This window comes from Neophocaena asiaeorientalis, unplaced genomic scaffold (assembly GCF_003031525.2).
Source record: "Neophocaena asiaeorientalis asiaeorientalis breed wild unplaced genomic scaffold, Neophocaena_asiaeorientalis_V1.1 scaffold82, whole genome shotgun sequence".
NCBI lineage: Eukaryota > Metazoa > Chordata > Mammalia > Artiodactyla > Phocoenidae > Neophocaena > Neophocaena asiaeorientalis.
Window position 1 is genome coordinate 6,520,481 of NW_020173068.1, and position 24,390 is coordinate 6,544,870.

Here is a 24,390-nt window from a genome sequence, read left to right on the forward strand (position 1 = left end):
ACCAGAGCAGAAGCTCTGGCCTAGCTCACCCCCTGCCTCCTGATGGACCAGATGGACAGCTCACAGACCCGTCCCCACCATCCCTGCTCTACTAAGAAAGGACCCAGAACCTCTGGAGACTCTGAGGATGTGTATTTGTAGTCTTTCAGGCATTTCCCAGGCCACTGGGAATGCTGGGGGCCTAGAATATGGGATTGGAATAAACCTGAGGATGGAGAGTTTGAAAGAATATCTAAAAGGAAAATTGGGACTTCCCTGGTGGCTCAGTGGTTAAGAATCCGCCTGCCAATGCAGGGGACACAAGTTCGATCCCTGGTCCGGGAATATCCCACATGCTGCGGAGCAACTAAGCCCGTGCGCCACAACTACTGAGCCCGTATGCCACAGCTACTGAAGCCCATGTGCCTAGAGCCCATGCTATGCAACAAGAGAAACCACCACAATGAGAAGCCCTCACACCGCAACGAAGATTAGCCCTTGCTCGCTGCATTTAGAGAAAGCCAGAGCGCAGCAGCCAAAAAAAAAAAAAGGTAACTGGGTATGTTAGATTTGACAGATAAGGAAATTGAGGCCCAGAGAGGTAACATGACTTGCTTGAGGTCACACAGCAAGTTTGGGGGAAATCAGGGCTGTGCCCAGGTCTCCTGGTGGAGGCTGAAGCACTCTGGGGTTTTGATAATCTGGTGCATGTAGAGAGTGGAGAGAGTTGGAGCCAGGAACTATGGGTTCAAATCCTGGCTCTGCCATTTACTCTAGCTGTGTGACCTTGGGAAGTCACTTAGGCTCTCTGAGGCTGTTTCCTCAACTGGAAAAGGAGGATAACACCCACCTTTTGGGACTGTTGTGAAGAGCAAAACACATATAAAGCAGTATAGCACAGTGCCTGGCACTCAGTAAGTGTTCAATAAATGTCAGCTACTGGTCTGGCAGCGGCAATAGTTTCTGTTGAGTGTATTATTGAATATGAATCTACATACTAACAGTTAGTGAGATTTGTCTGTTTCTGTGTGTGTAAATCCGGGCTAATAACCAGTCCCTGCCCTGTCACTTTTCTGTCCAGCCCCTGCAGCAAAATGGGTTAATAAGGTGTGTAAAGGTTCCAGTGCTGAGCACTCAATGGTTATTCAGCCCAGAGCAATTCCTCTCCAAGACCTACTCCGCAAAATTTCCTGTCAGCCTAACCAACTCTTCTATACTGCCGGGTGATCCCCTGGAACCAGAGAAAAGGGATGTCCCCCACCTCTCAAGCCTGCCCAGCTGAGGAAAAATGGGGTGGGAAAGCAGCGAACGCATACGCTGAGAAGGTGAGACAGAAAAGGGAGAGCAGGGAGAAGGGTGGTGAGGAGGAGGGAGGTGCACGAACTTGGTGTGGAGTTGAGAAAAGGGTAAAGATTGAGGGACGTGGATATAGGATGCAGGTGAAAGGACAAGAGGGGCAGTGCGAGAGGTGAGGGCGCTGAGATAGGCGAAGGGAGTGCAGGAAGATGGGGATCTCGTAGAAAGGAGTGGGAACCCTCCTCTTTGAGAGGTCCGTGGGTCGTCCAGGGGTAGGGGGTCCAAGCTTCCTGCAGTCGCTTCTCCGGGCCGCCGCCCCTAGGATCGGAGTCGGGATCCCGGGGAAGGAGCCACTAGCCAGCGAACCGTGGAGGAGGCGGGGAGAGGGGATCCGCAACATGGGATTGGCCGCCGCTCCGCCGGTCGGTGACGCGAGGCGGGCGGGCCCCTTTGTGACATCACAATCAGCTGTTTGAACGTTCCAATTTGTGCCGTGAGCACAGCAGCGGCGGCTGCACAGACTCAAAGCCTCGCGGGCGAGCGCAGCAGCCCTGAGCGTCCGACACGTACCCCAGCCGCCTTCCCGCCCAGCCCCCGCGATGCGGCCGCGCCTGTGATCAGCCGCCGACCCCGGGACGCCCCGCCTCACAACTACCTCAGCGCCACCTCCGCCTGCCGCACCGCCCCAGTCCCCAGGTGAGTTCCGACCCGCTTTGGCCAGGGGGGTCCCGGAGCCTGGGGACACGCCCCGCGCCCCCAGCTCCCGGGTCTTTGTCTGTCTCCGCCGGCGGCCTCCGGGGCTGCATTCCCGTCTCCGGATTGGCTGCCGCAAGCCCGATAGACCATGACGTCTCCCGATTTGCATATGACATTGAGACGTCACCAAGGCCGGCACCGCCCCCCTCCCCGCCTCTCGGCTCAGGTCGCTTGTCCTCCGGTGACCCGTTGGGCGCTGGGTCGGGGCTGGGCCTATGGGTCAGTGACGCTGAAAGGCAGCGGGACCAGAGCGTCCTCCAGTTTCCTGGGCTAATCCAGGAGCTGGGGTCAAGCCTCTGATCCCCTACTTTCTTCTTGCGACTTGAGAGAGGTTCCGAAGGCGCTACTGGGTCTAGGTTGGGGGGAGGGGGTTGTCAGGAGTTCAGGGGCCCCTGAAGCTTCGGCTCCAGGTCATTGGGGCAGCGCCAGATGGTGATACAACCCCCTCCCTCTGGCTCCAGGTTCTGCACCCCTGGGACTAACATCATAACTTTCTCCGAATCCCTGACATGTGAGAAGCGCCTTAGCTGACGTCATTCCCAGCCCCCAAACGAGGGGTCTTAGACCCCAGTTCATGGAAGGGAAACTGAGGCGCTGAGAGGGGAAATGGCTTACTCGAAGTCATGCAACCAGTTAGAGTCATGCCTACCTAGTGAGTAGCAGATGCATTAGCCATGGGCACATAGCTAGTAGGAGCTCATTACAAGTAACAAGTTACACATCCTCCTTCCACTGAAGACTCTACCTTGGGCTAAGCACCATTTAAATTTGATAGAGCTCCTAGGTTTCCTCACTCCTGGATCATTTCCCAGGAGGTCTCTGGAGATTGGGTCCCCTTTTGAGGCCCTGACACTCACTCTGTTCTTTGGAGTTGCCAAGCCCAATAAAATCACTGCCTCCTAGCTGTTCTGACCACAGAAATGTGACTCAATGCCTGCCTCAGGGTGTCTCCGATGTTGGGATGGAGTGGAGGTGAGAGTTCCCTCTGTTTGGCTCTTCTTCACCTCCCAGCCCCAGAGTTGTCAGCTAGAGAGGACTGACCTGGCCTAGTGCTAGGGACTACAAGGCTTGTGCTGCCCCTCTCTGCTCACAGAGAGGGACCAGAGAAGGAGCGGGAGAAGGAGAGCCTCTGACTTTCCAAATAGATGGGCCTATGGGCGTTACCAGCAGTCCCATCCCAGCCCAGACTTTGCTCAAGGATGGCCTGGGTTGGGTAGAGGTGGCTTGGGGCTCCAGTGTTATTCTAGGCACAGCTGCTATAGTTATTAATGGGAACGGTTCTCCCTGGAGCAGAGCTGGGAATGTAAGAACCAGGAACTGTCAGGGCTGGGAAAGAAAAATCCTGGGAGCCTCCCTTAGTGGTCATGAGAGGAGGCAGGCACTGGCTGGCTGGTGAGGTTGTCAGTTCTGGCTCTGTCACTGACTTTCTCTGTGACCTCAGGCAGGGAGCTTCCCCCACCCTAAGCCTCCCTTACCTCAATCTGTTTGTAATTTGAGGACGCCCAGAGTAGACTCTGGTACACAGTGGGTGCTCTGGAAAATGCAGGATGAATCTTGGTGCCAGGAACCTCAGACCCTTTTATAGCTGAGAGAGGCAGTGACTTGATCAAAGTCTGACTCCTGTCTGACTTCCCCGTGTCCCCTGCATCATTATATTTTGGGGGGTTGTTTACTGAGGGCTTCCTGACTGTGTTCACTCTGGACTGAATGCTCAGTGACCTGGGGCTAGGCCTGCTCCGCCACCATCTAGCCATGTGTCTTTGGGTAGATTTATGTCCTCTGATCCTCAGCTTGCAAAATGGGCTGGGTGAATATCATGTCTCCTGAAACACCTATTAACTTCCTTTTCATTTTCTCAGTGAAGCAGTAGGTCCTTGGAAAGAGGGTGTGCCTCAACAAGGCCCCAGTCTTCCCTTCCTTCAGGAGGGGCCAAACTCTCTGGATTTTTGGTAACTGAGTCACTAACTCCCTGTGGCTACAGATGGGCTGGGATATGTGGCTTGTGCTGGGCAGGCACTAGTTGAGAGTGGCCCAACCTTTCATAATCCCGGAAGATCTACCACCAGGGAGGCCAACACCCAGGCAGCACTTTCTCCTGGAGCCCACCGTGGATCTGCAAAATGTATAAGTACTCTCAGGGCATAGAGTTTAGGTGATTCTGTGGCAAGTGTGAAAATATACCCAGGGATCGGGAGAGGTAGCAACAACCATAAGAAATACCCCAGGTGGGTTAGCAATAAGAGTAGAATGCCTCCAAGGAATGGAAGTGTGGACATGCCCCCAGGGAGTTTTATAGAAAGTGTGGAAACATCCTTAGAGGAAGGTGACAAGTGGCTGAGTAGCAAAACTAGCTGTTGGCTATCTTCGGGGACATGTGGAGAGTCAAGCTCCAGGGACATCCAGGGGGCCTGGCCAGCAGTCCCTAGCCCAGGTCTAGTCCTGAGGTAGGCTTGGTGTTTACATTCCTGGAGCAGGGGGTCTCCTTCCTCATCTTCACTGAGGGAAGGACTGATTGAGGGCTTGAGTCCTGGTCAAACCCTCAGTCCTCATACTTAAGGGCTCCTGGGGTCTGATAGCTCCCTCCCTCCATCATCACCTCCCACTGACCTGCTGTCTCCCTGGGGCCAGGCAACCTGATCTTCTTCCTCCTAGCCAGGGATGCTGCCCTTAAGCAGGAGTTTGGGAATAGGGAGTAAGAGGGGGGAGGGCCTGTGGGAATAGGATCTTCATCTGACAGACACAATTGAGGCCTATGCGATCACAGGGTGAGGATGGTAGCTGTTCTGTGGGATTTCTGCTAGGGAGCACTTTTCAAGCCACACAGACTCAAGTAGTGGTTCTTAATCTCTGGGGTCAAGGACCGCTGTTTAGGAAATCATGATGAAAACCAAGGTCCTTCTTTTCAGAAAAATACACATGGACCATGGCCCCAGGCCACTAAGTTAAAAATGCCTAATCCAGACAGATACCCAGCAAAGGCAATGAAGTATAGTGATCTGGAATCTGCATGGGTTAAAATCCTCTGTGTCTTACTAGCTTTGAGATTTTGGGCCAATTATCTTACATCTCTGAGCCTCAGTTTCTTCACCTATAAAAAAGGGATAGGGGCTTCCCTGGTGGCGCAGTGGTTGAGAGTCCGCCTGCTGATGCAGGGGACATGGGTTTGTGCCCTGGTCTGGGAAGATCCCACATGCCACAGAGCGGCTGGGCCCGTGAGCCATGGCCGCTGAGCCTGCGCGCGTCCAGAGCCTGTGCTCCGCAACGGGAGAGGCCACAACAGTGAGAGGCCCGTGTACCACAAAAAAAAAAAAAAAAAGGGATAATAATTATACCCACTTCCTAGAGTAATCATGGGGGTTACATGAGGTAATATAGGTAAAGTGCTTAGTATAGTACTTGGCACATGAATGTTAGCTATATGATGTTGATGATGACGATGATGATGGTGATGATAAATAATCACAATACTGGGCGATTTCTTCCTTGCTTGGAGAACTATTTTTACCCTTCAAGGTCCAGGTTGGATGTCCAATCCTCTGGGGAAACTTCCCTGACAGAGTCTGGTCATATATATCACTCCTAGAGCATGCAACAATATTAATAATTATTAATAATAAACTAGTTGCTTAGTTTATTGAATGCTTAACTCTGTGCCCAGGTGCTGTTCTGAGCACTTTGTATTTAGCTCATTTAATTCTTATGAGAGCCCAGAGAGGATACTGTTATTAGCTCATTTAATTCCTATAAGGGCTGAGAGGAGGATATTATTATCCTTGCCATTTGACAGATGAGAAAACTAAAGCACAGGTAAGTTAAATAACTTCTAAGGTCATACAGAAAACAAAAGATTGAAGGCAGGCTGACTTACCAGAAAGGGAACACAAACACACACAAATACACACACACACACAGACACACACGAGAAAGCTTTCCCACACATCCTTGTTGTTCCCTTATCACTGTTCTGGGGGCTGGGGGAGGTATCCCCAGCCACAATGGGGAGACCAGTCTGTGGTGCCTCTGACTCCTCTCTACCTCCCAGGTTTCTGCACTGCCATAGGGCAGCCCCCTGAGGCCTCTTCACTCCCCCATCATGCTCCAGCGCCTCACCAGCCTCTTCTTCAGCTCCCCGGCGGCCCCCGAGGACCCCGACTGCCCTCGAGCCTTCGTCTCCGAGGAGGATGAAGTGGATGGCTGGCTCATTATTGACCTGGCGGGTGAGGCCTGAGTCTGGTGCCAGGACTGACTCCTGGGCCTGTGAAGTCGTCATTAGGGCAAGTGGCCGAGCAGTTGAGCAGGGAGCTGCTAAGGGGTTGGGGAGTTCCCCCGGGCCTACTGGGCAAATTGGGGCTGAGGCAGTAATATTGGAGGTGAAGGGTAACAGGGCCCCATCTCATGCAAGCTGGGGCCATGTCCTGGCGAAACAGTGTTGGAGTCCAAACCTCACGCGCCCTAGGGCAGCAGGTCGAGACTGTGGATGCCCATTGGGTATGGTGGGCGGGGCTGCGTGTCGGACTAACGATGCCCTTTCTCTCCCTGCCCCATTGTGTCCGGTGTGTGTGTGTGTGTGTGTGTGTGTGTGTGTGCGCGCGCGTGTGTGTGTCTCCCTCCCTGCTGCGCCCCCTCCTCCGCATGGCTCCCCCTCCTGCGCCACGTAGACAGCTTCACAGCTCCACCCAGCCCCGGGGCCGCCCCGGCCCCTGCAGGCCGCCCTCCGCCCGCACCCTCCTTGATGGATGAGAGCTGGTTTGTTACCCCTCCGGCCTGTTTTACTGCAGAAGGGCCTGGGCTCGGGCCTGCCCGCCTCCAGAGCAGCCCCCTGGAGGACCTCCTCATCGAGCACCCCAGCATGTCCGTTTACGTGACCGGCAGCACCATAGTGCTGGAGCCTGGACCTCCTTCCCCGCACCCTGACGCCGCCCTGCCAGACGGAGACCTTAGCGACGGGTGAGCCGGCCGGGGGCGGAGCCTGGAGGCCTAGAGAAGCTTGTCTTGGAGGTTAGGGTTCCCGCTGCAGGAGCGAGCCCAGGAGACCCCCTGGCAGTGCCGGGGCTGGGCCTTTAGAGGCGGGTCTTCGAGGCAAAGGGCGGGGCCCATGGGCCGGATGAAGCTAGGCCTGAAGGTAAAGGGGCGGGGCTTTGAGATAGGGAGAGGCGTGGCTTCGTGGCTAGGGCGGGGCTTGAGAGAGACAGAGCTTCGAGGCTTGGGATAGCTGAGACGGTAGGCATCTCCAGGTTGGCTTGGAGGAATGGTTGGTACCCACAAGAAGGGCATTGTGCGCCCCCCAGGAGCAGAGACCAAATCGTGCGAGGGTGCGGGGACAGGGTGGGAAGTGCCAGCGCTCTCCTCCGTCCCCCACGACTTGTCTAGCCCTGACTGCCTCGCTCTGTCCCCTCAGGGAGTTGGCGCCTGCTCGCCGTGAACCCCGGGCCCTGCACCACGCCGCCCCTCTGCCGGCGCGGGCCACACTGCTGGAGAAGGCGGGCCAGGCGCGGCGCCTGCAGCGGGCCCGGCAGCGGGCCGAGCGCCACGCTCTGAGCGCCAAGGTGGTGCAACGGCAGAACCGCGCCCGCGAGAGCCGTCCGCGCCGGCCCAAGCACCAGGGCAGCTTTGTCTACCAGCCGTGCCAGCGCCAGTTCAACTACTGAGCTTCCGCCGGCCGTGCCGCAAACCCCTCGCTGACGCCCGACACTTATCCAGCCCCTCCGCCGCAGCCAGTGTGCTGCTTGAGGGGCGCCTGCAGCCCACTTCGGGCTGGACACCACAACCTCCCTTTTTCTTAAGTGTGTGAGGTGGGGGTGATAGCCTCACTCTCTCTCTCTCTCTCTCTCTCTCCTACTTCTATTTCCCTATCTCTGCTCCTCTAATCCGCCTCTGAACCTCCCCCTCTCCCTTCACCCTCCCACCTTCTGGCCCCTTCTGGCATCTAATCCTCCATCTCCCCTACCGCCGACACTCCGTCGGTTCCCATCCTGATCTTTGCCCTGACATTCTCCATCCCTGCCCTCCGGTCCTCTACTTCTGGCCCACTCCTATTTCTGAGAGTGTCTTCTTCCAGTTTCATATCTGGCTCATCCCCTACCTTCAGCTCCCACTTTACAAGCCTCAGTCTATCTAATGTTTGGCACTGCATTCACTCCTGCTCCCTTATTACTCATTCCCAGTAATTCTCCCACTGAGACTAAAGGGTTCTGCCTTTAGTCTTCCCCTTCCCTCTCCTCTGGGGGCTGGGCTCCTTGGAGTTGCCTAGGTATGGAAAGGTAAGGTATGTGGGAAAGGACTGTGAGATGTGAGTTAGAGGGAGAAGGTGGAGGGAGTCGAGGAAAAGAGGAAGCCTATTGAAAATGTAGACAGGTCAGACAGGTTAAGATGCTGTAGGGAGCAGGGCACAATGGGGGCTGGCACGGCGCTTATTCAGAGAGGCCAAGCCCTGCTCTCAAGCTGGAGCCCGCATCACTTTTCTACAATGCCACCTCCCAAATCTCTTCCTGAAATCAACCCCTCTGCCGGTTCCTGTATCTGAAAGGCTTAGTTAGTACCTTGCTGCCCTACCCACATCAACCCAGCAGTAAAGGCTGGGCAAGGCCCTGCCATCCTAGACATCTGTTCATATGCCCCAAGGTGCTAGAACTAGCTTAGGAGAGATGCAGGCCAGAGGGATTCTAGGCAGGAGAAGGACACACCCCAGGATAAGAATGCAGAATGATGATGCTGGGGAGGACAAGCTGTGGGGTGAAGCCAACCAAGGAATGGCAGCTAGCCTTCATCTTGCCTCTGGCCTTGTATTTCATACTCTGCCAGGATGGCTAATAAACACTCCTGAGTAGGAGGCCAGGAGCCCCACTGCCACAATCCCCAAATAGTCCCTGTCCAGATTCAGGGCCTTTAGGGGAGCCTCTCTTCATTTTCTTTCCCAGGGCTCCCTTCCTTTCTAGGCTGCTGGGGGGAAATGGGTACCCTATGGTTCCCCTTCCCTTCTCCTCCAGTAAGTACCTGGAAGAGGGAACCTGAATATCTGGGTGAGACAAAGGGGACAGGGGCAGCCAGCTTTCCCCTTCTCACGGTGGGATTGACTTTTTTGGGCTCAGACACCAGCAACAGCCTCTTGGGATGCCCCGAGTTGCTTCCCCTTTCCTCTTTCTGTCCTTTTCTAGTGTGTGCTCTTTCTTCCTTGAAACCTTTAAGATTTCCTATTACATACTAACACAGGTCTTTCCCTTCAATTCTAGGTTTCTAGGCCTCACAGCCAAGCTGAGGCTTACAGAAAACTCTGCAACCCCATGTGGGCAAAGGCAGCTGCCCTCCCTGGCCCTATAACCCTAGGTCTCCAGTGGGGTGTATGGATAAGGGAGGGGGTAGCCCCATGGATGCTGGGATAGGGACAGAGAAAGCCCTGTTGGGGTCTCCTATCCAAGGGAATAAGCCAAATTTACAGTAAGAGCAGATCAAAGTCCCCATGCTGGTCCACTAGGGCCCTAGTAGTTGACAACTTTGCTCCTCTCTCCAAGGTTCTCCTTCAGTTACGACCTAGTCCCTTTTATTCTTCCAGCTACGCCTTGGTTACTTCACAGCCAGCTTAGGGTCTTCAGCACTTCCAAGAGCTGAAACTCCCTCCAACTCTTCTTGCCTACTCCTTTGCTGCCAGCTGGAGCCTAGGCTCAGTTCTGGGCAGTGCTCACGATCCTTCTGTGGGGGAAAAGTGAGTTATAGGGCATTTGGCTCAAATTTCAAAAGGCCCCTACCTTACCCGTATTTCTGGAGGCTCCTGTAGTTCTAGAACCCTCCAACATCATCACCTGGCTGGTTGCAAGGCTCATGTTTTTGTACTTTCCTATAGATTCTGTAGCATTTGAGTGTGACAACATTTTAATTGTGTATAGATTTCTAAGAGCCAACACTAGTTTGGTCTCCTGCTAGTCTGACTCCTGAAGCAGCAGAACTCGTCATACTGTATTGACTGTGTATGTGCCTTTCACCTTGAGCATGCTTCAGGATTTTTTTTTAAACCACAGAACTTGAATACATGAGGGAACCAGAATTCACAAAGTCCTATGCAACCTTAGACAGGAGGAGGTTAGAGAGTCTGTCTTTACTGATGTTTCAGAGACCCTGTAGAAGTTTGTTCCAGACTGCATTACTTAATGTCAAGACTACCAGCGCTTTGCCAAAACTGAGTATGTGAGAGGGACCCCTATTTCTAGAGTGAGTCCCAATTACATCAAAGGACAACTTCCAGTGATTCTCCAATACATCTCTCTTCAAACTGGGTGTCATTTCCAGCCTTTGCAGTCTGGCCCCATCAGGGTCCCATCTGTGTATGAATGCAGTTTGCTGCTGTTTTGGAGTATGCTTGCTCCCCGGCCCCCACCTGGAACCTTGAGTTTGCTCTGACCCATAATGTTAGGTGCGTTGAGGACCCCACCAGAGCTCTTGGATGACTCCTCAGATCCATGTGGCTTTATGTGAGGGGACTGAAGGCAGACATAACATGGCCCCTTATATCTTCCCTCTTGCCCTGCTGCCTAGTTCCAAATGGAACCAATAAGATGAGTGCGTCCCTCTTGGGTATTTTGTGTTGAGACTGGCTGAACAGAGGAGACTCTGGTTGACCATGTTATGACATGTTGACAGACTCAAGGACACAGCCGCCTCAGCCTGGTCACGTGGCATGCCTGTGTATGTGTGTAACAGGATTCTGATTGTTAGACTGTAATGTTATTCCTCTATGGGAGAAAAAGTTAATATAAAGAAAAACAAATAAAAATCTATTTAAAGCACATTATGCTTTCTTCCTGAGTACAGCTAAAGTAGGAGAAGCACTTTGCAATCTCAAATACAGTATTGGCTTAGGGTGTTGTTAGGCTGGCTTTGGTTCTGGTTGTGCATGTGTCATACAGGGAAGGAAGAGGGTAGATAAGCTTGCTGGTAACAGAGCCAGACAATGGGGGGTGACTCAGAAATAACTACTTTTAGAGAATCCTTATAATGCAAGACACATTTAAAAAAGGAAATTAAGAGCATGAGAATCACCAATTCATCCTTTTGGTCTCAGGCACTGGGTTATGGAGCCCCTGAAGGGGAAGGGATGGAGTATATGTCTAGCTGTAGGAGACACGGCAGAAGGCTGGGGCCCAGACCAAGATAAAGACAGGACCCCAAGCACTGAAGTCCCCTGAATGTTGGGGGTAGGGTAGGGGCAGAAGCAGCTGGTTTGGAGACCACAAATTTTTTTTTTTTTTGAGACCACAATTTTTAAGGTAAGAACAGAACTAGGAAAGGGAAAAACCTAGGCACACTGATGAGTCACCCCAGGTCTGATGCAGATGAGAAACAGGGCAGCCATAGAGTGGAACACAGTGGATATCTCTGAAGTACATAATGCAAAATGACAACTTTTATTTGGGAGCTGCTCCATTTAACCACGGACATGGACTGAAGTTAGAAACCTGACCTAAACTGGGCTAGATTCTTGATGCTGTTACAAAAAATCCTCCTGGTCAGTCTGGGCTTATCTCTTGAATGGAGGAGGTGTAAACATAGTTGTTTTGGAGCAATCCATCATGTGCATGGAGAAGCAGATGAATGAGGTAGAGAAGAGTGCCATCTGGTTTGCTGATGGCTTCCTGTCTCCAGAAAATCCTGGGTGACCTTTGATCCTAAGTTGATTCTGTCATTTTGCAACCAAAAGAAATCTGATCAATATCAAAGTGCCTGGTATAGTGCTGAAAAGAGCTAGTTTCCTCAAAGCCAAGAGAATGAGTTGAGTGAATAAGTATGTACATTTTCCACAACTTGCCAGGTGGGCAACTCAAGTGTAATGAGGACATGATGGGATTCTAATTCACAAAGAAGGCTGTTCCTATTCATTTATAGTCCAAAGAAAGAGCTTGCTTACCCAATAATCCCTTACCAATAACATACGTTTATGTTCTAGGACAAAGACATTTATTTAACACATTCAGTATTTCACATTGTACAAACCCTTAGATTCTCTTTATTCACTGGTCCATTTCTACAACAAATACAACTAAAACACTATATAATAAAATTATTTACAACATTTCCAAATGAGAAGATTCCTTTTGCCCCACTACTGCTATTCACACACAGTACTTCCACAGCACAATACATCATTAGAAGATCTAAAAATGCTCACCCTGTACTCTAGGCTGCTTAGGAAATGTGAAAACTATTAACATAATCACATTAGCTCCTCTCAATACATGGCAACATTTTAGAAACCTTGAACTTCATCTTGCAACACCAAAAGGGTTCAACAACTCTGCTTTCCCCATTGCACTTTATGAAACAGGTTGCAGGGACCAGGAAAAGGACCACATTATTAAAATAACTAACTGTACAGAAATGGATTTTAAAAAGTCACAGCTCAAAATCGCTTTTTGTAAAATTCACACACATTTACAAATATCAAGTCGTCATTCAGCTTGTTTACTTGGATTTTCTTCGCTTGGATTGCACCGCACTGGTTATGTCTGTGGGGAGAAAGGAAGGACATATTCAGCTGAGGCATTTCTTTATAGCAGTGCCTTTTAGACAGTTCACAGGAACCAGGGCTGACCTAAGTGGAGCCCTACTGGACTCTGAATCAGTCTAAGGTCCTCAAAAGGGGAACTCAGTGTGAAGAGGGTCTCAGACTTCTCGGCCCTGTAAACTAGGGCCTGGCGATTGGGGAAATGTTATACAGGTAGTGGAAGGTGAAGCAAACATACATGAAAAAGGTGCCAGGATGGGGAGAGCTGCTTTAGCTGGGCAATTAACCCCACAATCTCCATCACCTGTTTCCATCACCCAATGAAATGATGGATAGACTGACAGTGCTTTTGGTGAGAAATCAATAAGTGATGTTACAAGCAAGCAAGTGAATTGTGCCACAAAAAAAAAAACAGCCTCTGGAGCCAAGCCATTGTTTTGCAGTGAGGAACTCTTTTTGCCATGCCATAGTCAAAGTCTCTAAATAACATGACTATGACCGTTGGTCAGCAAGTATCTACCATGGCCTAGCCAGGTATTATCAAGGCTGTGGATATACCTGTGTATGTATGGAAGGCATGGAAGCAATTTAGAGCAAGCCACAGCCTGCTCTGAGCCCAGGTGAGCCTGAAGGCTTCATGGAAGAGGTGGGAACTGAGTGGTTTATATCAGTGACAGGGTAACAGTGACATAAAAGGGAAGGAGTGTGTTTTAATTCTTTTAATTCCTTTTGTATTATTCATGCCTTAAACTCAAAATATAAACTCTCTCAAAAACTTTTTCAACACAGAAGTCTTCTACAGCAAAGTACAATGAATAGCCTGAAGCTCTCCAACTGTAAACATTTCTTTAAAATCTCATACTGATCTTAAAAATCCACCCTCATTCTTCATGCTGCTCCATAATAGATATTTTGGATTTAAAACGAAAAAAAAGTTTTAGAATTACTTCCCATCAAGGACAAAAAAAAGTTTTCTATTTAACACATTAATGTGTAAGATGAATCCAACTTATCCATTTCTAGAAACTAGGCTGAACTCTCTGATGCTGCATGTTAGGTTCAGTATTCTAAGTAATTTTTCTTCTCTCTTTTGTATTGTATCATATTTTAAGAACCCAGACTCAAAATGTAGAGCAAAAAGCAAAAATTTTATCACTCTGTTAGCTAAGTAACTGCTAAGAAGTGAAACCTAGATGACTTTCCAAGAGGTGGCCTGTACAGTGTTTTTAGGCTTCTGTAGGTGGAAATTTCAATATATACCTCTTACTGGGAGATTATGATGCTTGTGCCAGGTGGTAGAATCAGTTTCTCTGATTTACTCATTAGTCTTTTGCTAATCAGAGGACAGTAAATCTGACAGGATGTTGACAATGGTGTTATTTTAATTCCATGTAAATAAACGGAGTCTCACATAGCGCACAACTCCCCATAATCAACCCTTTATGTCCAACTCTCAAGCTTCATTTTCACTGTAGCACATTTGTCATTTGCAGTAAAAACATACAGGGTTTTGTCTTGACTGAGTGTTCATCCTTAGAAAAATGTCTGTTAATTAGGTCAACTTTGGGAGCTTCTCCTTTGTTGTGATATGAACGATCAAGTGGTGTGTCTGAGAAACACATGTGTGGCTGGGGAAAGTGGTTAGGAGTGGGGGAATAAACAACCTCAGGCTCCCCCCTCCATTCCTTCCTTGCTTGTTCCCATCTGTCACTGCTCTAAAGCACCCAATCATCTGCCTCTGCTTCTGAGGATGAATCAATGAGTAAGGCCATGAGTAAACAAGTGATCTGTGCTAGAAACTGGGAAAAAAAAAAAAAGCCTTTTAGATACTATGGTGAGCGGTGGCAGTGGTGGTGTAGCGTGGAGCTTTACCTTCTAAGGATTTTTATAAATTGACCTTGACCTTGCTCACTTCATTACGCTTTTTACTGTTCTCCTTCTAGCCAAGATTTCTACTTAATTGTAAAAAAATTCTGGAAATTTCCTTTCAAAATCTGTATGGCTGGTTTCTAAATGATGCTACAAGAGTGCAGTTTCAGATAGTTACTGTTTAGGGATTTCTCCCATAAGATGTATCTAATTATGCTTATTCTATAACACTTACGTTTTAAGTATATCTGTATACTCTGTGTTTTTTTTTAGGTTGTTGCTTCTCAAGTCACTAGCTGTGGATAGGACAGAGCTATCACCCCACTTTGCTGTCAGAGGCATCTTAGGGCACCCCAGGGACACCCACAGCTGCTGCTGATTACAGGTTGCTCTGAACCTCCCTCTTATTAGCATATTTTCCCAGGTTTCAAACTTGTACATTGAACTTCATGTTTTTAACTACTGATCCTTTCTCCCAGTTGAAAATATAACATAAAACTACTATAAAAAAAACTACTATAAACAGAAGACTAAAGAATATCAAGGGAAACTAGAAAAATCATTTCTGTGTTAACAGGGAACTCGTCATATCAGGAAGCAGTACTCATTTGCTTATTTATAAACAACATATCTGATCAAGTGCAATTTTAAAAAGAAGTTCACTGATTTGGGGGAGCCAATTTTTGTGTCTGTAATTAAAAGTGGCAGGGCAGTGGGGGTCAGTGGGGAGAACCAAACCAACCAAAAACAAAACAACAGATTAGAGAGTGACCTATCAACCAAGTGGGGCTCCCTGGACTTGCCCAGAAATCATCCATCCCACCTGCTCCAATCTGGTAGTCTAGTAGGCCTTGGCTAGCATGATATAAGCAAACTCCGTTCTCAGAGCAGGAGAATGATTAATGTTACTGGTTCTCAACAATACAAAAAGTACCAATACTTCTCATTTTAAACTGCTCATATTATTTCTCAGCTTTCTCATGAAAAACGCAGACTGTTTCTGATTTTGTTTGTGCATACATGACCAAAATCTTATGAGTACGAAAAGGCAAAACCCTCTTTTCCCTTCAAAACTTTAAGTACTGATGCTGCAGGAAGATGTTTCAGGTACCCAACACTATATATGTCTACAAGTTCGAGACACATACATTTATTTATCTATTTATTCATTTATTTATTGGCTGCACTGGGTCTTCGTTGCTGCAAGCGGGTTTTCTCTAGTTGTGGTGAACGGGGGCTACTCTTTGTTGCAGTGCATGGGTTTCTCATTGCGGTGGCTTCTCTTGTTGTAGAGCACGGGCTCTAGGCACGCAGGTTTCAGTAGTTGCGGTGCGTGGGCTCAGTAGTTGCGACACGCGGGCTCAGCAGTTGCGGCGCATGGACTCTAGGGCACGTGGGCTTCAGTAGTTGTGGCTCGCAGGCTCTAGAGCACAGGCTCAGTAGTTGTGGTGCATGGGCTTAGTTGCTCTGTAGTATGTGGGATCTTCCCGGACCAGGGATCAAACCCATGTGCCCTGCATCGGCAGACAGATTCTTAACCACTGCACCACCAGGGAAGTCCTGAGACACATATGTTTTAGAAGCCAGCTTGATATTTTATGACACTCCCTGGGTATGGGTTCAAATACAATCACAGGAAATTATTTTATGACTTTGCTTCATTTTTGGATACAACATAGAAGGCCAAATAATATGCACATTAATTCTTTAATATGGATCCAAGAGCTCTAACACTTAAAAATGAAGAGCTACAGCATTCATTTCTGATTTTAAAAGTAACTTACCCTAGAACAGTTAAAGACTGATAGACTGAGGGCTTGAGGCTGATGTGGAGATCTAGATATGACTGTGATTTCTGGGGTCTGGCCAGAACCCTGACATCCTCTAGGAGACACTTACCCAGAATCCCTCCATGTAATATCACAAAGCCTGAGAGTCATTATGGCCTCTTCTAAGCCAGCTGCTAAGTCTCAAAGCATGGATGGGGCAGGCATTCCAACATGACTACCATCACCTTGGGACAATGTCCAGTTTAAGTGTACGGCCTATACACCCCACCCCCCTTCTGAAACAGGTTCCAGCTTTCCATCTTTTCTTGGCTGGCAGTTATCTACAGAGTGGCTCTAATTTGGGCATCTCTTAACTGTCCCAGCTGCTAGATTAATTCTTTCTGGTGCACTGTAAATGACACCTTTAGTATCCTGAGGCTCTGGGCTCAAGTCAGATTCCCCAAAAGCTGGTGTATGACATCTCTAAAGGTCAGCACTTTTCCCCCTGCTTTAAAGATAACTACATACCATATTCTAAAGCCTAGAAGACCCTGATCCTTTAGGAAAAAGAATACATAGAATTGAGGGGAAGTAGGTTTTCTCATAGAACTCCAGGAATCTTCTATTTTATGCTTCCTTCCAAACAGGTTTTTGCTTAGGAGATGATTCCCAGGGAGGGAGAAGAAAGTTGTTGGTTCCACTTCTACATCCAAAGTGGGGATACCTAAAGAGGACCCTGGCTGTGGTGTACATGGTATGTCTGGAGAGGAAAGAAGGCCCTTCCCATCTTCTCCCCTCTCTGGCAGGCTGAGGTAAGGTGACTTCTACATCTCTTCTTTACCTGTGCGTGATCTGCAGACCTGTAGCCTCCTCCCAGGAGCTCTTGTGAGGCATTATGAAATTCCTACCCAGAAATGTGACCTATCAACAACAGCTGAGTTCTCAGGTCAGTGTCTGGTGTTGGTGCACCACACCCTGCCCTGGTCTTCAGGCTGGTATCCTAATGGTACATGACTGTTTCGTAGCAGCCCTGCTGATATCAGGCACTTGGTCAGGATGCCAGCTCTTGCCTAACCTAAGCTACTCAAGCTTAGCGCATTTCCTGAAAGAATGATACCCTCCCCCTCAGATCTGGGCCTTTGCACATGCTATACCTTTTGCCTGGATAATGCTTCCTCATTCTTCAGGTCTCAGCTTAAACATCATTTTCTCCAGAAAGCCTTCACTGACTTGACAGGGGAACAAAGCGTCCCGGCTATTGGGTTGGCCAAAAAGTTCCTTCGGTCTTTAAGTAAAAATAAAAGACACATTTTTCATTTTCACAAAGAACTTTATTGAACAACATATTCACCGTTTTGTTCCACTAACTTCTGCCATTTTTCAGGCAACTTCATAATTCCATCTTCTCAAAACTTTTTATCTTTTTGAGCAAAGAACTGTTGTTCTAGGTGCCTTTTACAGTATTCCAGGGAATTGAAATTTTTTTACATTAAGAGAATTTTTTTTTTTTGCGGTACACGGGCCTCTCACTGTTGTGGGCTCTCCCATTGCGGAGCACAGGCTCCGGACGCGCAGGCTCAGTGGCCATGGCTCATGGGCCCAGCCGCTCTGCGGCATGTGGGATCTTCCCGGACCGGGGCATGAACCCGTGTCCCCTGCATCGGCAGGCGGACTCTCAACCGCTGTGCCACCAGGGAAGCCCGACTATGCGTTTTCTGTTGACTAATTCCGGATGCTTTTCATTAAGTGCTGCTTTCAGTTGGTCTAACTGGGAGCAGTACTTGTTGGAATTAATCGTTTGGTTTTCCGGAAGGAGCTCTTAATAGAGGACTCCTTTCCAACCCCACCATACACAACATCACCTTCTTTGGATGAAGACCGGCCTCTGGTGTGGTTGGTGGTGGTTCATTTCGCTTGCCCCACAGTCTCTTCCATTCCACATTATTGAACAGTATCCACTTTTCATTGTCCATCACAATTTGTTTTGAAAAACAAATCAGTAGATCAGTAGAGAATTGCATGTGGAAATATGGTCAAGAAGGGTTTTTTTTGGTCAACTTAATGTGGAACACAAAAATCAGAATGATGAACATAACCAACTTGCTGCAAATGATTTTCAACACGTGATTTGGATATTTTGAGTATGTTGGCTATCTCCTGCGAAGTATAACGTTGATTGTTCTCAATTAACGTCTCAATTTGATTGCTATCAACTTCAACTGCTCTACCTGACCATGGAGCATCGTCCATCGAGAAATCTTCAGCATGAAACTTTGCAAACCACTTTTGACACGTTTGATCAGTCACAGTACCTTCTCCATACACTGCATGAATCTTTTTTTTGCGTTTCAGTTGTTTTTACCTTTCTTGAAATAATAAAGCATAATATAACGAAAATGTTGCTTTTTTTCTTCCATCTTCAATATTAAAATGGCTACACAAAAATTCACCAATTTTGGTAAGTTTTTTTTTTTTTTGCGGTACGCGGGCCTCTCACTGTTGTGGCCTCTCCCATTGCAGAGCACAGGCTCTGGATGCGCAGGCTCAGCGGCCATGGCTCATGGGCCCAGCCGCTCCGCGGCATGTGGGATCTTCCCAGACTGGGGCAAAAAGCCTTCACTGACTTGACAGGGGAACAAAGCGTCCCGGCTATTGGGTTGGCCAAAAAGTTCCTTCGGTCTTTAAGTAAAAATAAAAGACACATTTTTCATTTTCACAAAGAACTTTATTGAACAACATATTCACCGTTTTGTTCCACTAACTTCTGCCATTTTTCAGGCAACTTCATAATTCCATCTTCTCAAAACTTTTTATCTTTTTGAGCAAAGAACTGTTGTTCTAGGTGCCTTTTACAGTATTCCAGGGAATTGAAATTTTTTTACATTAAGAGAATTTTTTTTTTTTGCGGTACACGGGCCTCTCACTGTTGTGGGCTCTCCCATTGCGGAGCACAGGCTCCGGACGCGCAGGCTCAGTGGCCATGGCTCATGGGCCCAGCCGCTCTGCGGCATGTGGGATCTTCCCGGACCGGGGCATGAACCCGTGTCCCCTGCATCGGCAGGCGGACTCTCAACCGCTGTGCCACCAGGGAAGCCCGACTATGCGTTTTCTGTTGACTAATTCCGGATGCTTTTCATTAAGTGCTGCTTTCAGTTGGTCTAACTGGGAGCAGTACTTGTTGGAATTAATCGTTTGGTTTTCCGGAAGGAGCTCTTAATAGAGGACTCCTTTCCAACCCCACCATACACAACATCACCTTCTTTGGATGAAGACCGGCCTCTGGTGTGGTTGGTGGTGGTTCATTTCGCTTGCCCCACAGTCTCTTCCATTCCACATTATTGAACAGTATCCACTTTTCATTGTCCATCACAATTTGTTTTGAAAAACAAATCAGTAGATCAGTAGAGAATTGCATGTGGAAATATGGTCAAGAAGGGTTTTTTTTGGTCAACTTAATGTGGAACACAAAAATCAGAATGATGAACATAACCAACTTGCTGCAAATGATTTTCAACACGTGATTTGGATATTTTGAGTATGTTGGCTATCTCCTGCGAAGTATAACGTTGATTGTTCTCAATTAACGTCTCAATTTGATTGCTATCAACTTCAACTGCTCTACCTGACCATGGAGCATCGTCCATCGAGAAATCTTCAGCATGAAACTTTGCAAACCACTTTTGACACGTTTGATCAGTCACAGTACCTTCTCCATACACTGCATGAATCTTTTTTTTGCGTTTCAGTTGTTTTTACCTTTCTTGAAATAATAAAGCATAATATAACGAAAATGTTGCTTTTTTTCTTCCATCTTCAATATTAAAATGGCTACACAAAAATTCACCAATTTTGGTAAGTTTTTTTTTTTTTTGCGGTACGCGGGCCTCTCACTGTTGTGGCCTCTCCCATTGCAGAGCACAGGCTCTGGATGCGCAGGCTCAGCGGCCATGGCTCATGGGCCCAGCCGCTCCGCGGCATGTGGGATCTTCCCAGACTGGGGCACAAACCCGTGTCCCCTGCATCCGCAGGTGGACTCTCCACCACTGCGCCACCAGGGAAGCCCTTGGTAAGTTTTTTTTTTTAAATGCACGCTGATATGACAGCTGTCAAAATAAAATCTAACAAAATTGTTTCGAATGAAGTTAAAGACAACTAAATGCTACTAGAGCCATTCTACGGACATAACTGAACAAACTTTTTGGCCAACCCAATATATGCCCCTATAGTACCATATAACTTTGCTATCATAAATGCATATAATATTAAAGTCTTTCTGGCTAGCATATAATCGATGTGAGGAAGACAGAGACTCCATATGTTTTTTCACTATTATATACCTAGAGCCTAGCATGTAGTAAGTACTTAAATAAATAGTTGATAGATAGTTATTAATTTAATAAATACTGATTGTACTCCTTTTGTATTAGGCGTCACAGTAGGCACCAGGGATACAGTGGTGAGCAAAACCAGACATCTCCTGCCCTAACAGAGTATGTATATTAATTACCTACCACATAAATAGACCTAAATTTACAACTGTGGTGTTATGAAGGAGAAGAACATGGTGCTATGATTCCTCATAGCAGTGACAACTGAGCTAAGATAAGTAGGAAGAGTGGGAAGTTAATGAGGAGAAGAGAGGGAAGATAGATGAATACTCCCTACAGTAGGTGTCACATATACCCAGGCTTGTGATGAGAGGATGGTATGTGATGAGAGGATGTTGCTAAGGGAAGTGAAATGAGGCTGGAAGAAGTTGACAGGGGCCAAACCAGATAGGACCTTGTGGTCTATGTTGACGCTTTTAGACTTTAATCCTAATTATAATGGTAAACCATTGAAGGGTTTTAAGCCAAGGTAGCAATGAAGATGGGGAAACATGGATGAATTTGAATCATCTGAGATAAAACCAGCAGCTTTTTGTGATGGATGTGAAGGTGAAGGAGAGAGGTGTCAAGGAGGACATGCCTAATGGACAGATAGATGGTAGTACGGGAACAACGGCAAAGGACCTGACATCAGGGGTGAAAAATCAAAGGTCTGTTTTTAGACATGTTGAGTTTGCAGTCCTGTTAAGGATGAACGTGGAGTTGTCTAAGATCTCTCTATATATATACTATATATCTAATACATAGTGTTAGCTCTATAGGTCTGCACTAGAAAACAAGTTTATGAGTCATCTGTGAAAGGTTATAACTAAAGAAGGGAGGCATGAATGAGATTAGTTAGGGAAAAAATAGAAGTTGAAGAGAAAAGGTGACTCAGGATTAAAGTCTGAGTAGACCAATATCTAATGTAACGTGTACAGAGTCTGAGAAGGAACAGCCAGAGAAGTAGACAGAAAACTATTGAGAGTACTGGGTCAGAGAAGCCAAGGGCAGAGTTCATCCAAAAAAGAGACAGCAGTCAATAGAGAAGAGAAAACTGGTTGTGTAAGATTCTCTGTAAGGTCAGAGAAGATGGGATCAAAGGCACAAGTGAAGGAATTGGCCTTGGACTTAAGGAGCGACAGTTGCTCTATTATAGTATGAGCAAAAGAGGACACTGGTAGATTTATGTCCTGGTAGTGAGAGTTGAGGGAGTTCTGTTTTCTCTTTGAAGAGGTGAGAGTCTCTGCTGAAAAAGAGGACATAAAATAGGAGCCAGAGGTTTAAAAAGAGTAGAGAGTAGGAAAAAGAGTTGACCACAAAAACACAGAAAGATGGTGGGGCCATACTGAGGACCTGTCTGAAGTGGTGATCATGAATCAATCTGCCCTGTTATGTTCTTGCTGCTGTTGTACACAAGTACACACACACACACACACACACACACACACACGGAGAAAACACATAGTTAAATGAGCTAACAAATAAAGGAAGGACCAAACAAGCAGTAGACGTAAAAGTAACTTGAAAATTTGAGGAAAAGAAGCAAAGACGAAGGGCAAAGTCCTCTGCTGCTGTGATAAGAACCCTATTCTTCTATTTGACTCAGAAATAGCCTCTGCAGCCCACAGCTAACCTTTAGTAGAGCTGGAGGCTGAAGCAGGCCGAGAGGATCGCTTACGATGTCCATTTTCCACACTTTCAGAAGCCACAGCTGGCTCTTCAGTTCGGGAGTTTCTTCGGCTTGGAGTTTTGGACTTCTCAGGTATCTCTTTGGGCTCACTGCTGACAGAGAGAAGCACAAAGTCCAAGGAGGTGAGGGAATCAAGTCACACAAAAAATAAAGATAACAGTTTCATTCACAAGGCAGGAGATTAAGAACTACATAATCATTCTGGAGAGACAATGTTCCACTCTGGGACAATAAGCACAATTATGCTCTAATATTACTGACAATTTAAAAGTGAGTCCAGCTTGTTACATTAGTAAAAATAAAATATTTAAGTATAATGCTGGTGAGATTGTGGTAAAACACATTAAGAACTTGGAACAAAAATCATCAAACTTCCTCACCCATTTTCCTAAGATAAGAATATTTCCCTTCAAAAATTAATAGTACCTAAAAATCTAGGAAATTAACAACATACACTGGCATTTACTATGCGCCTAGTAGAGTTAGATAATGGCATATTACAAGTCACATTATAGAATATACACGAGAATATACTCACAATACACTGCTGGGTATACTACTGATTGCTCCTACCTCAATCCCCTTTTTTTAGTATGTGAAGATTAAAAAATGGTAATATCCAGTATTATTGAGGGTACAGGGACAAAAACTCCTAATGGAGTATAAATTGTGCAACCCAGTGATTCTCAGTAGGGGGCAATTTTGCCTCCTAGGAACATTCAGCAATGTCTGGAGACATTTTTGATTGTCATGACTGGGAGGATATGCTACTGGCACCTTTTGGGTAGAGGCCAGGGATGACACTAAACATCCTATAATGCATAAAACGGCTCCCTGCCCCACACCCCACACAGAATTATCTCATCCAAACAGTCAATAACGCTGAGGCTGAGACACCCTGGTGTAATCCTCTGGCTCAGCAATTCCATTTTTAGGTGCCTAAGGAAACAAATCTTTTTACAGAGCTAATTACACACAAGGATGCCAAAGCATTTTATTTATATTAATGAAGATAGAAGTGCTAAATGCTTAACAGTGATAGTACATTAGTTAACTAAACCACAGCACATCCAAATGGAGTCATGAAAAAAATCATGCTGCAGAAGGTTATTTAATGATAAAAACTGTTCATAATATATTATTGTGGGGGAAAAAAACAGCTACCAACATTATGAATAGTATACTCTCATTTTCATTATAATACATATTGAGTATATATGTAACCACATATGAATGAATGGGTGTGAGATATATATATGTGTATATATATGTGTATATAATACTATATATCTAACACACAGTGTTAGATCTATAGATAAACACTAGAGTATATATATATAAAACACTGGAGTGTTTTAACTCTATTTCTATCTGTATATACTCTGTGAAGAGAACTAGAAGAACAACTAAAATATACACAGTGAATACTGCTGAGGTGTAGGAATATTGGCTAACTGGTGATTTTCTTCTTTGTAATTCTCTGATCTGAATTTCAAGTTACCCGCAGTAAACTTTTACTACTTTCATGGTTCAAAAAACTCACGTTAAAATCATTAAAAAAAAAAGAGTTGATTAAATTTACTTGTAAGACATGGAATGGAAACAAAAGTAATGCAACAAAAACAAAACAAAAAACTGGTCACAGGGATGCCCCTTCTGGGAAGTCTTCCATGACCTTACTCCCCAAGTGGAGCTGTCTCTTTTGTCTTTTGGGTTCACAGTCTGTGTCTGGCATTCTAGAGCACCCATCAGGCTGTACAGCATGTTTTTAGTGTCTTGTGTCTTCCGATACATTGTAAGCTTCTTAACCATGGCCTGATTGTCAAATATCCCTACCCCTCCATCGTTTACTCCTGACAGAGGACCCTTTGTTAGTGGCACTATGCCTGGGAATTTGGCCACACTGTTCATTACCCTAGCTTTACATCTAACAACTGTCCCACACAAGCCAAGGCATGTCAAGGAGAGGTGAGACTGGAGCTGGGGTAGAACTGCAAGTCAGGGGGATTTACACATCTTTTTAGGTGGTAAGGATGGCTTTCTGGCTAGGAGCCCAGAAAATGGTCAAAGCCTCTGAGGAATAAGATTCCTAATGGAGGTTCCTCTTTCTCCTGGCAAAACAAAAGCCTCAGCAATACTGTCCTGGTGTTTATATGGTCAATGATCAGG

The 24,390-nt window shown here is 46.9% G+C and overlaps 2 protein-coding genes across 8 annotated transcripts in view; one reads left to right on the top strand and one right to left on the bottom strand.

Moving 5' to 3' along the window:
- The first annotated feature begins 1,751 nt into the window (after nt 1-1,751).
- TP53INP2 (tumor protein p53 inducible nuclear protein 2) lies at nt 1,752-10,808 on the top strand. 2 transcript variants are annotated; one of them, XM_024743216.1, is made up of 4 exons: nt 1,752-1,971; nt 6,074-6,248; nt 6,690-6,978; nt 7,430-10,808. In XM_024743216.1, exons 2-4 carry the CDS (start codon nt 6,125-6,127, stop codon nt 7,677-7,679), a joined length of 663 nt encoding a protein of 220 aa, XP_024598984.1. In that variant the 5' UTR covers nt 1,752-1,971; nt 6,074-6,124; the 3' UTR covers nt 7,680-10,808. The 2 variants fall into 2 exon arrangements, with proteins under 2 accessions (XP_024598984.1, XP_024598985.1); XM_024743217.1 differs by having other exon boundaries at nt 6,810-6,978.
- A 713-nt stretch (nt 10,809-11,521) lies between these two features.
- Nucleotides 11,522-24,390, bottom strand: part of NCOA6 (nuclear receptor coactivator 6) — a 78,503-nt gene continuing 65,634 nt past the window's right edge. For 3 of the 6 annotated variants that reach the window (XM_024742939.1, XM_024742937.1, XM_024742935.1), the window contains exons 14-15: nt 22,165-22,313; nt 11,523-12,524 (exon numbers count right to left, since the gene is read on the bottom strand). In XM_024742939.1, the coding sequence (XP_024598707.1) occupies nt 12,481-12,524; nt 22,165-22,313 (193 nt within the window). In that variant the 3' untranslated portion in view covers nt 11,523-12,480. Of the gene's footprint in view, nt 12,525-22,164; nt 22,314-24,390 lie in introns of all 6 variants that reach the window. The other 3 variants (XM_024742941.1, XM_024742940.1, XM_024742936.1) reach the window with 2 other exon arrangements.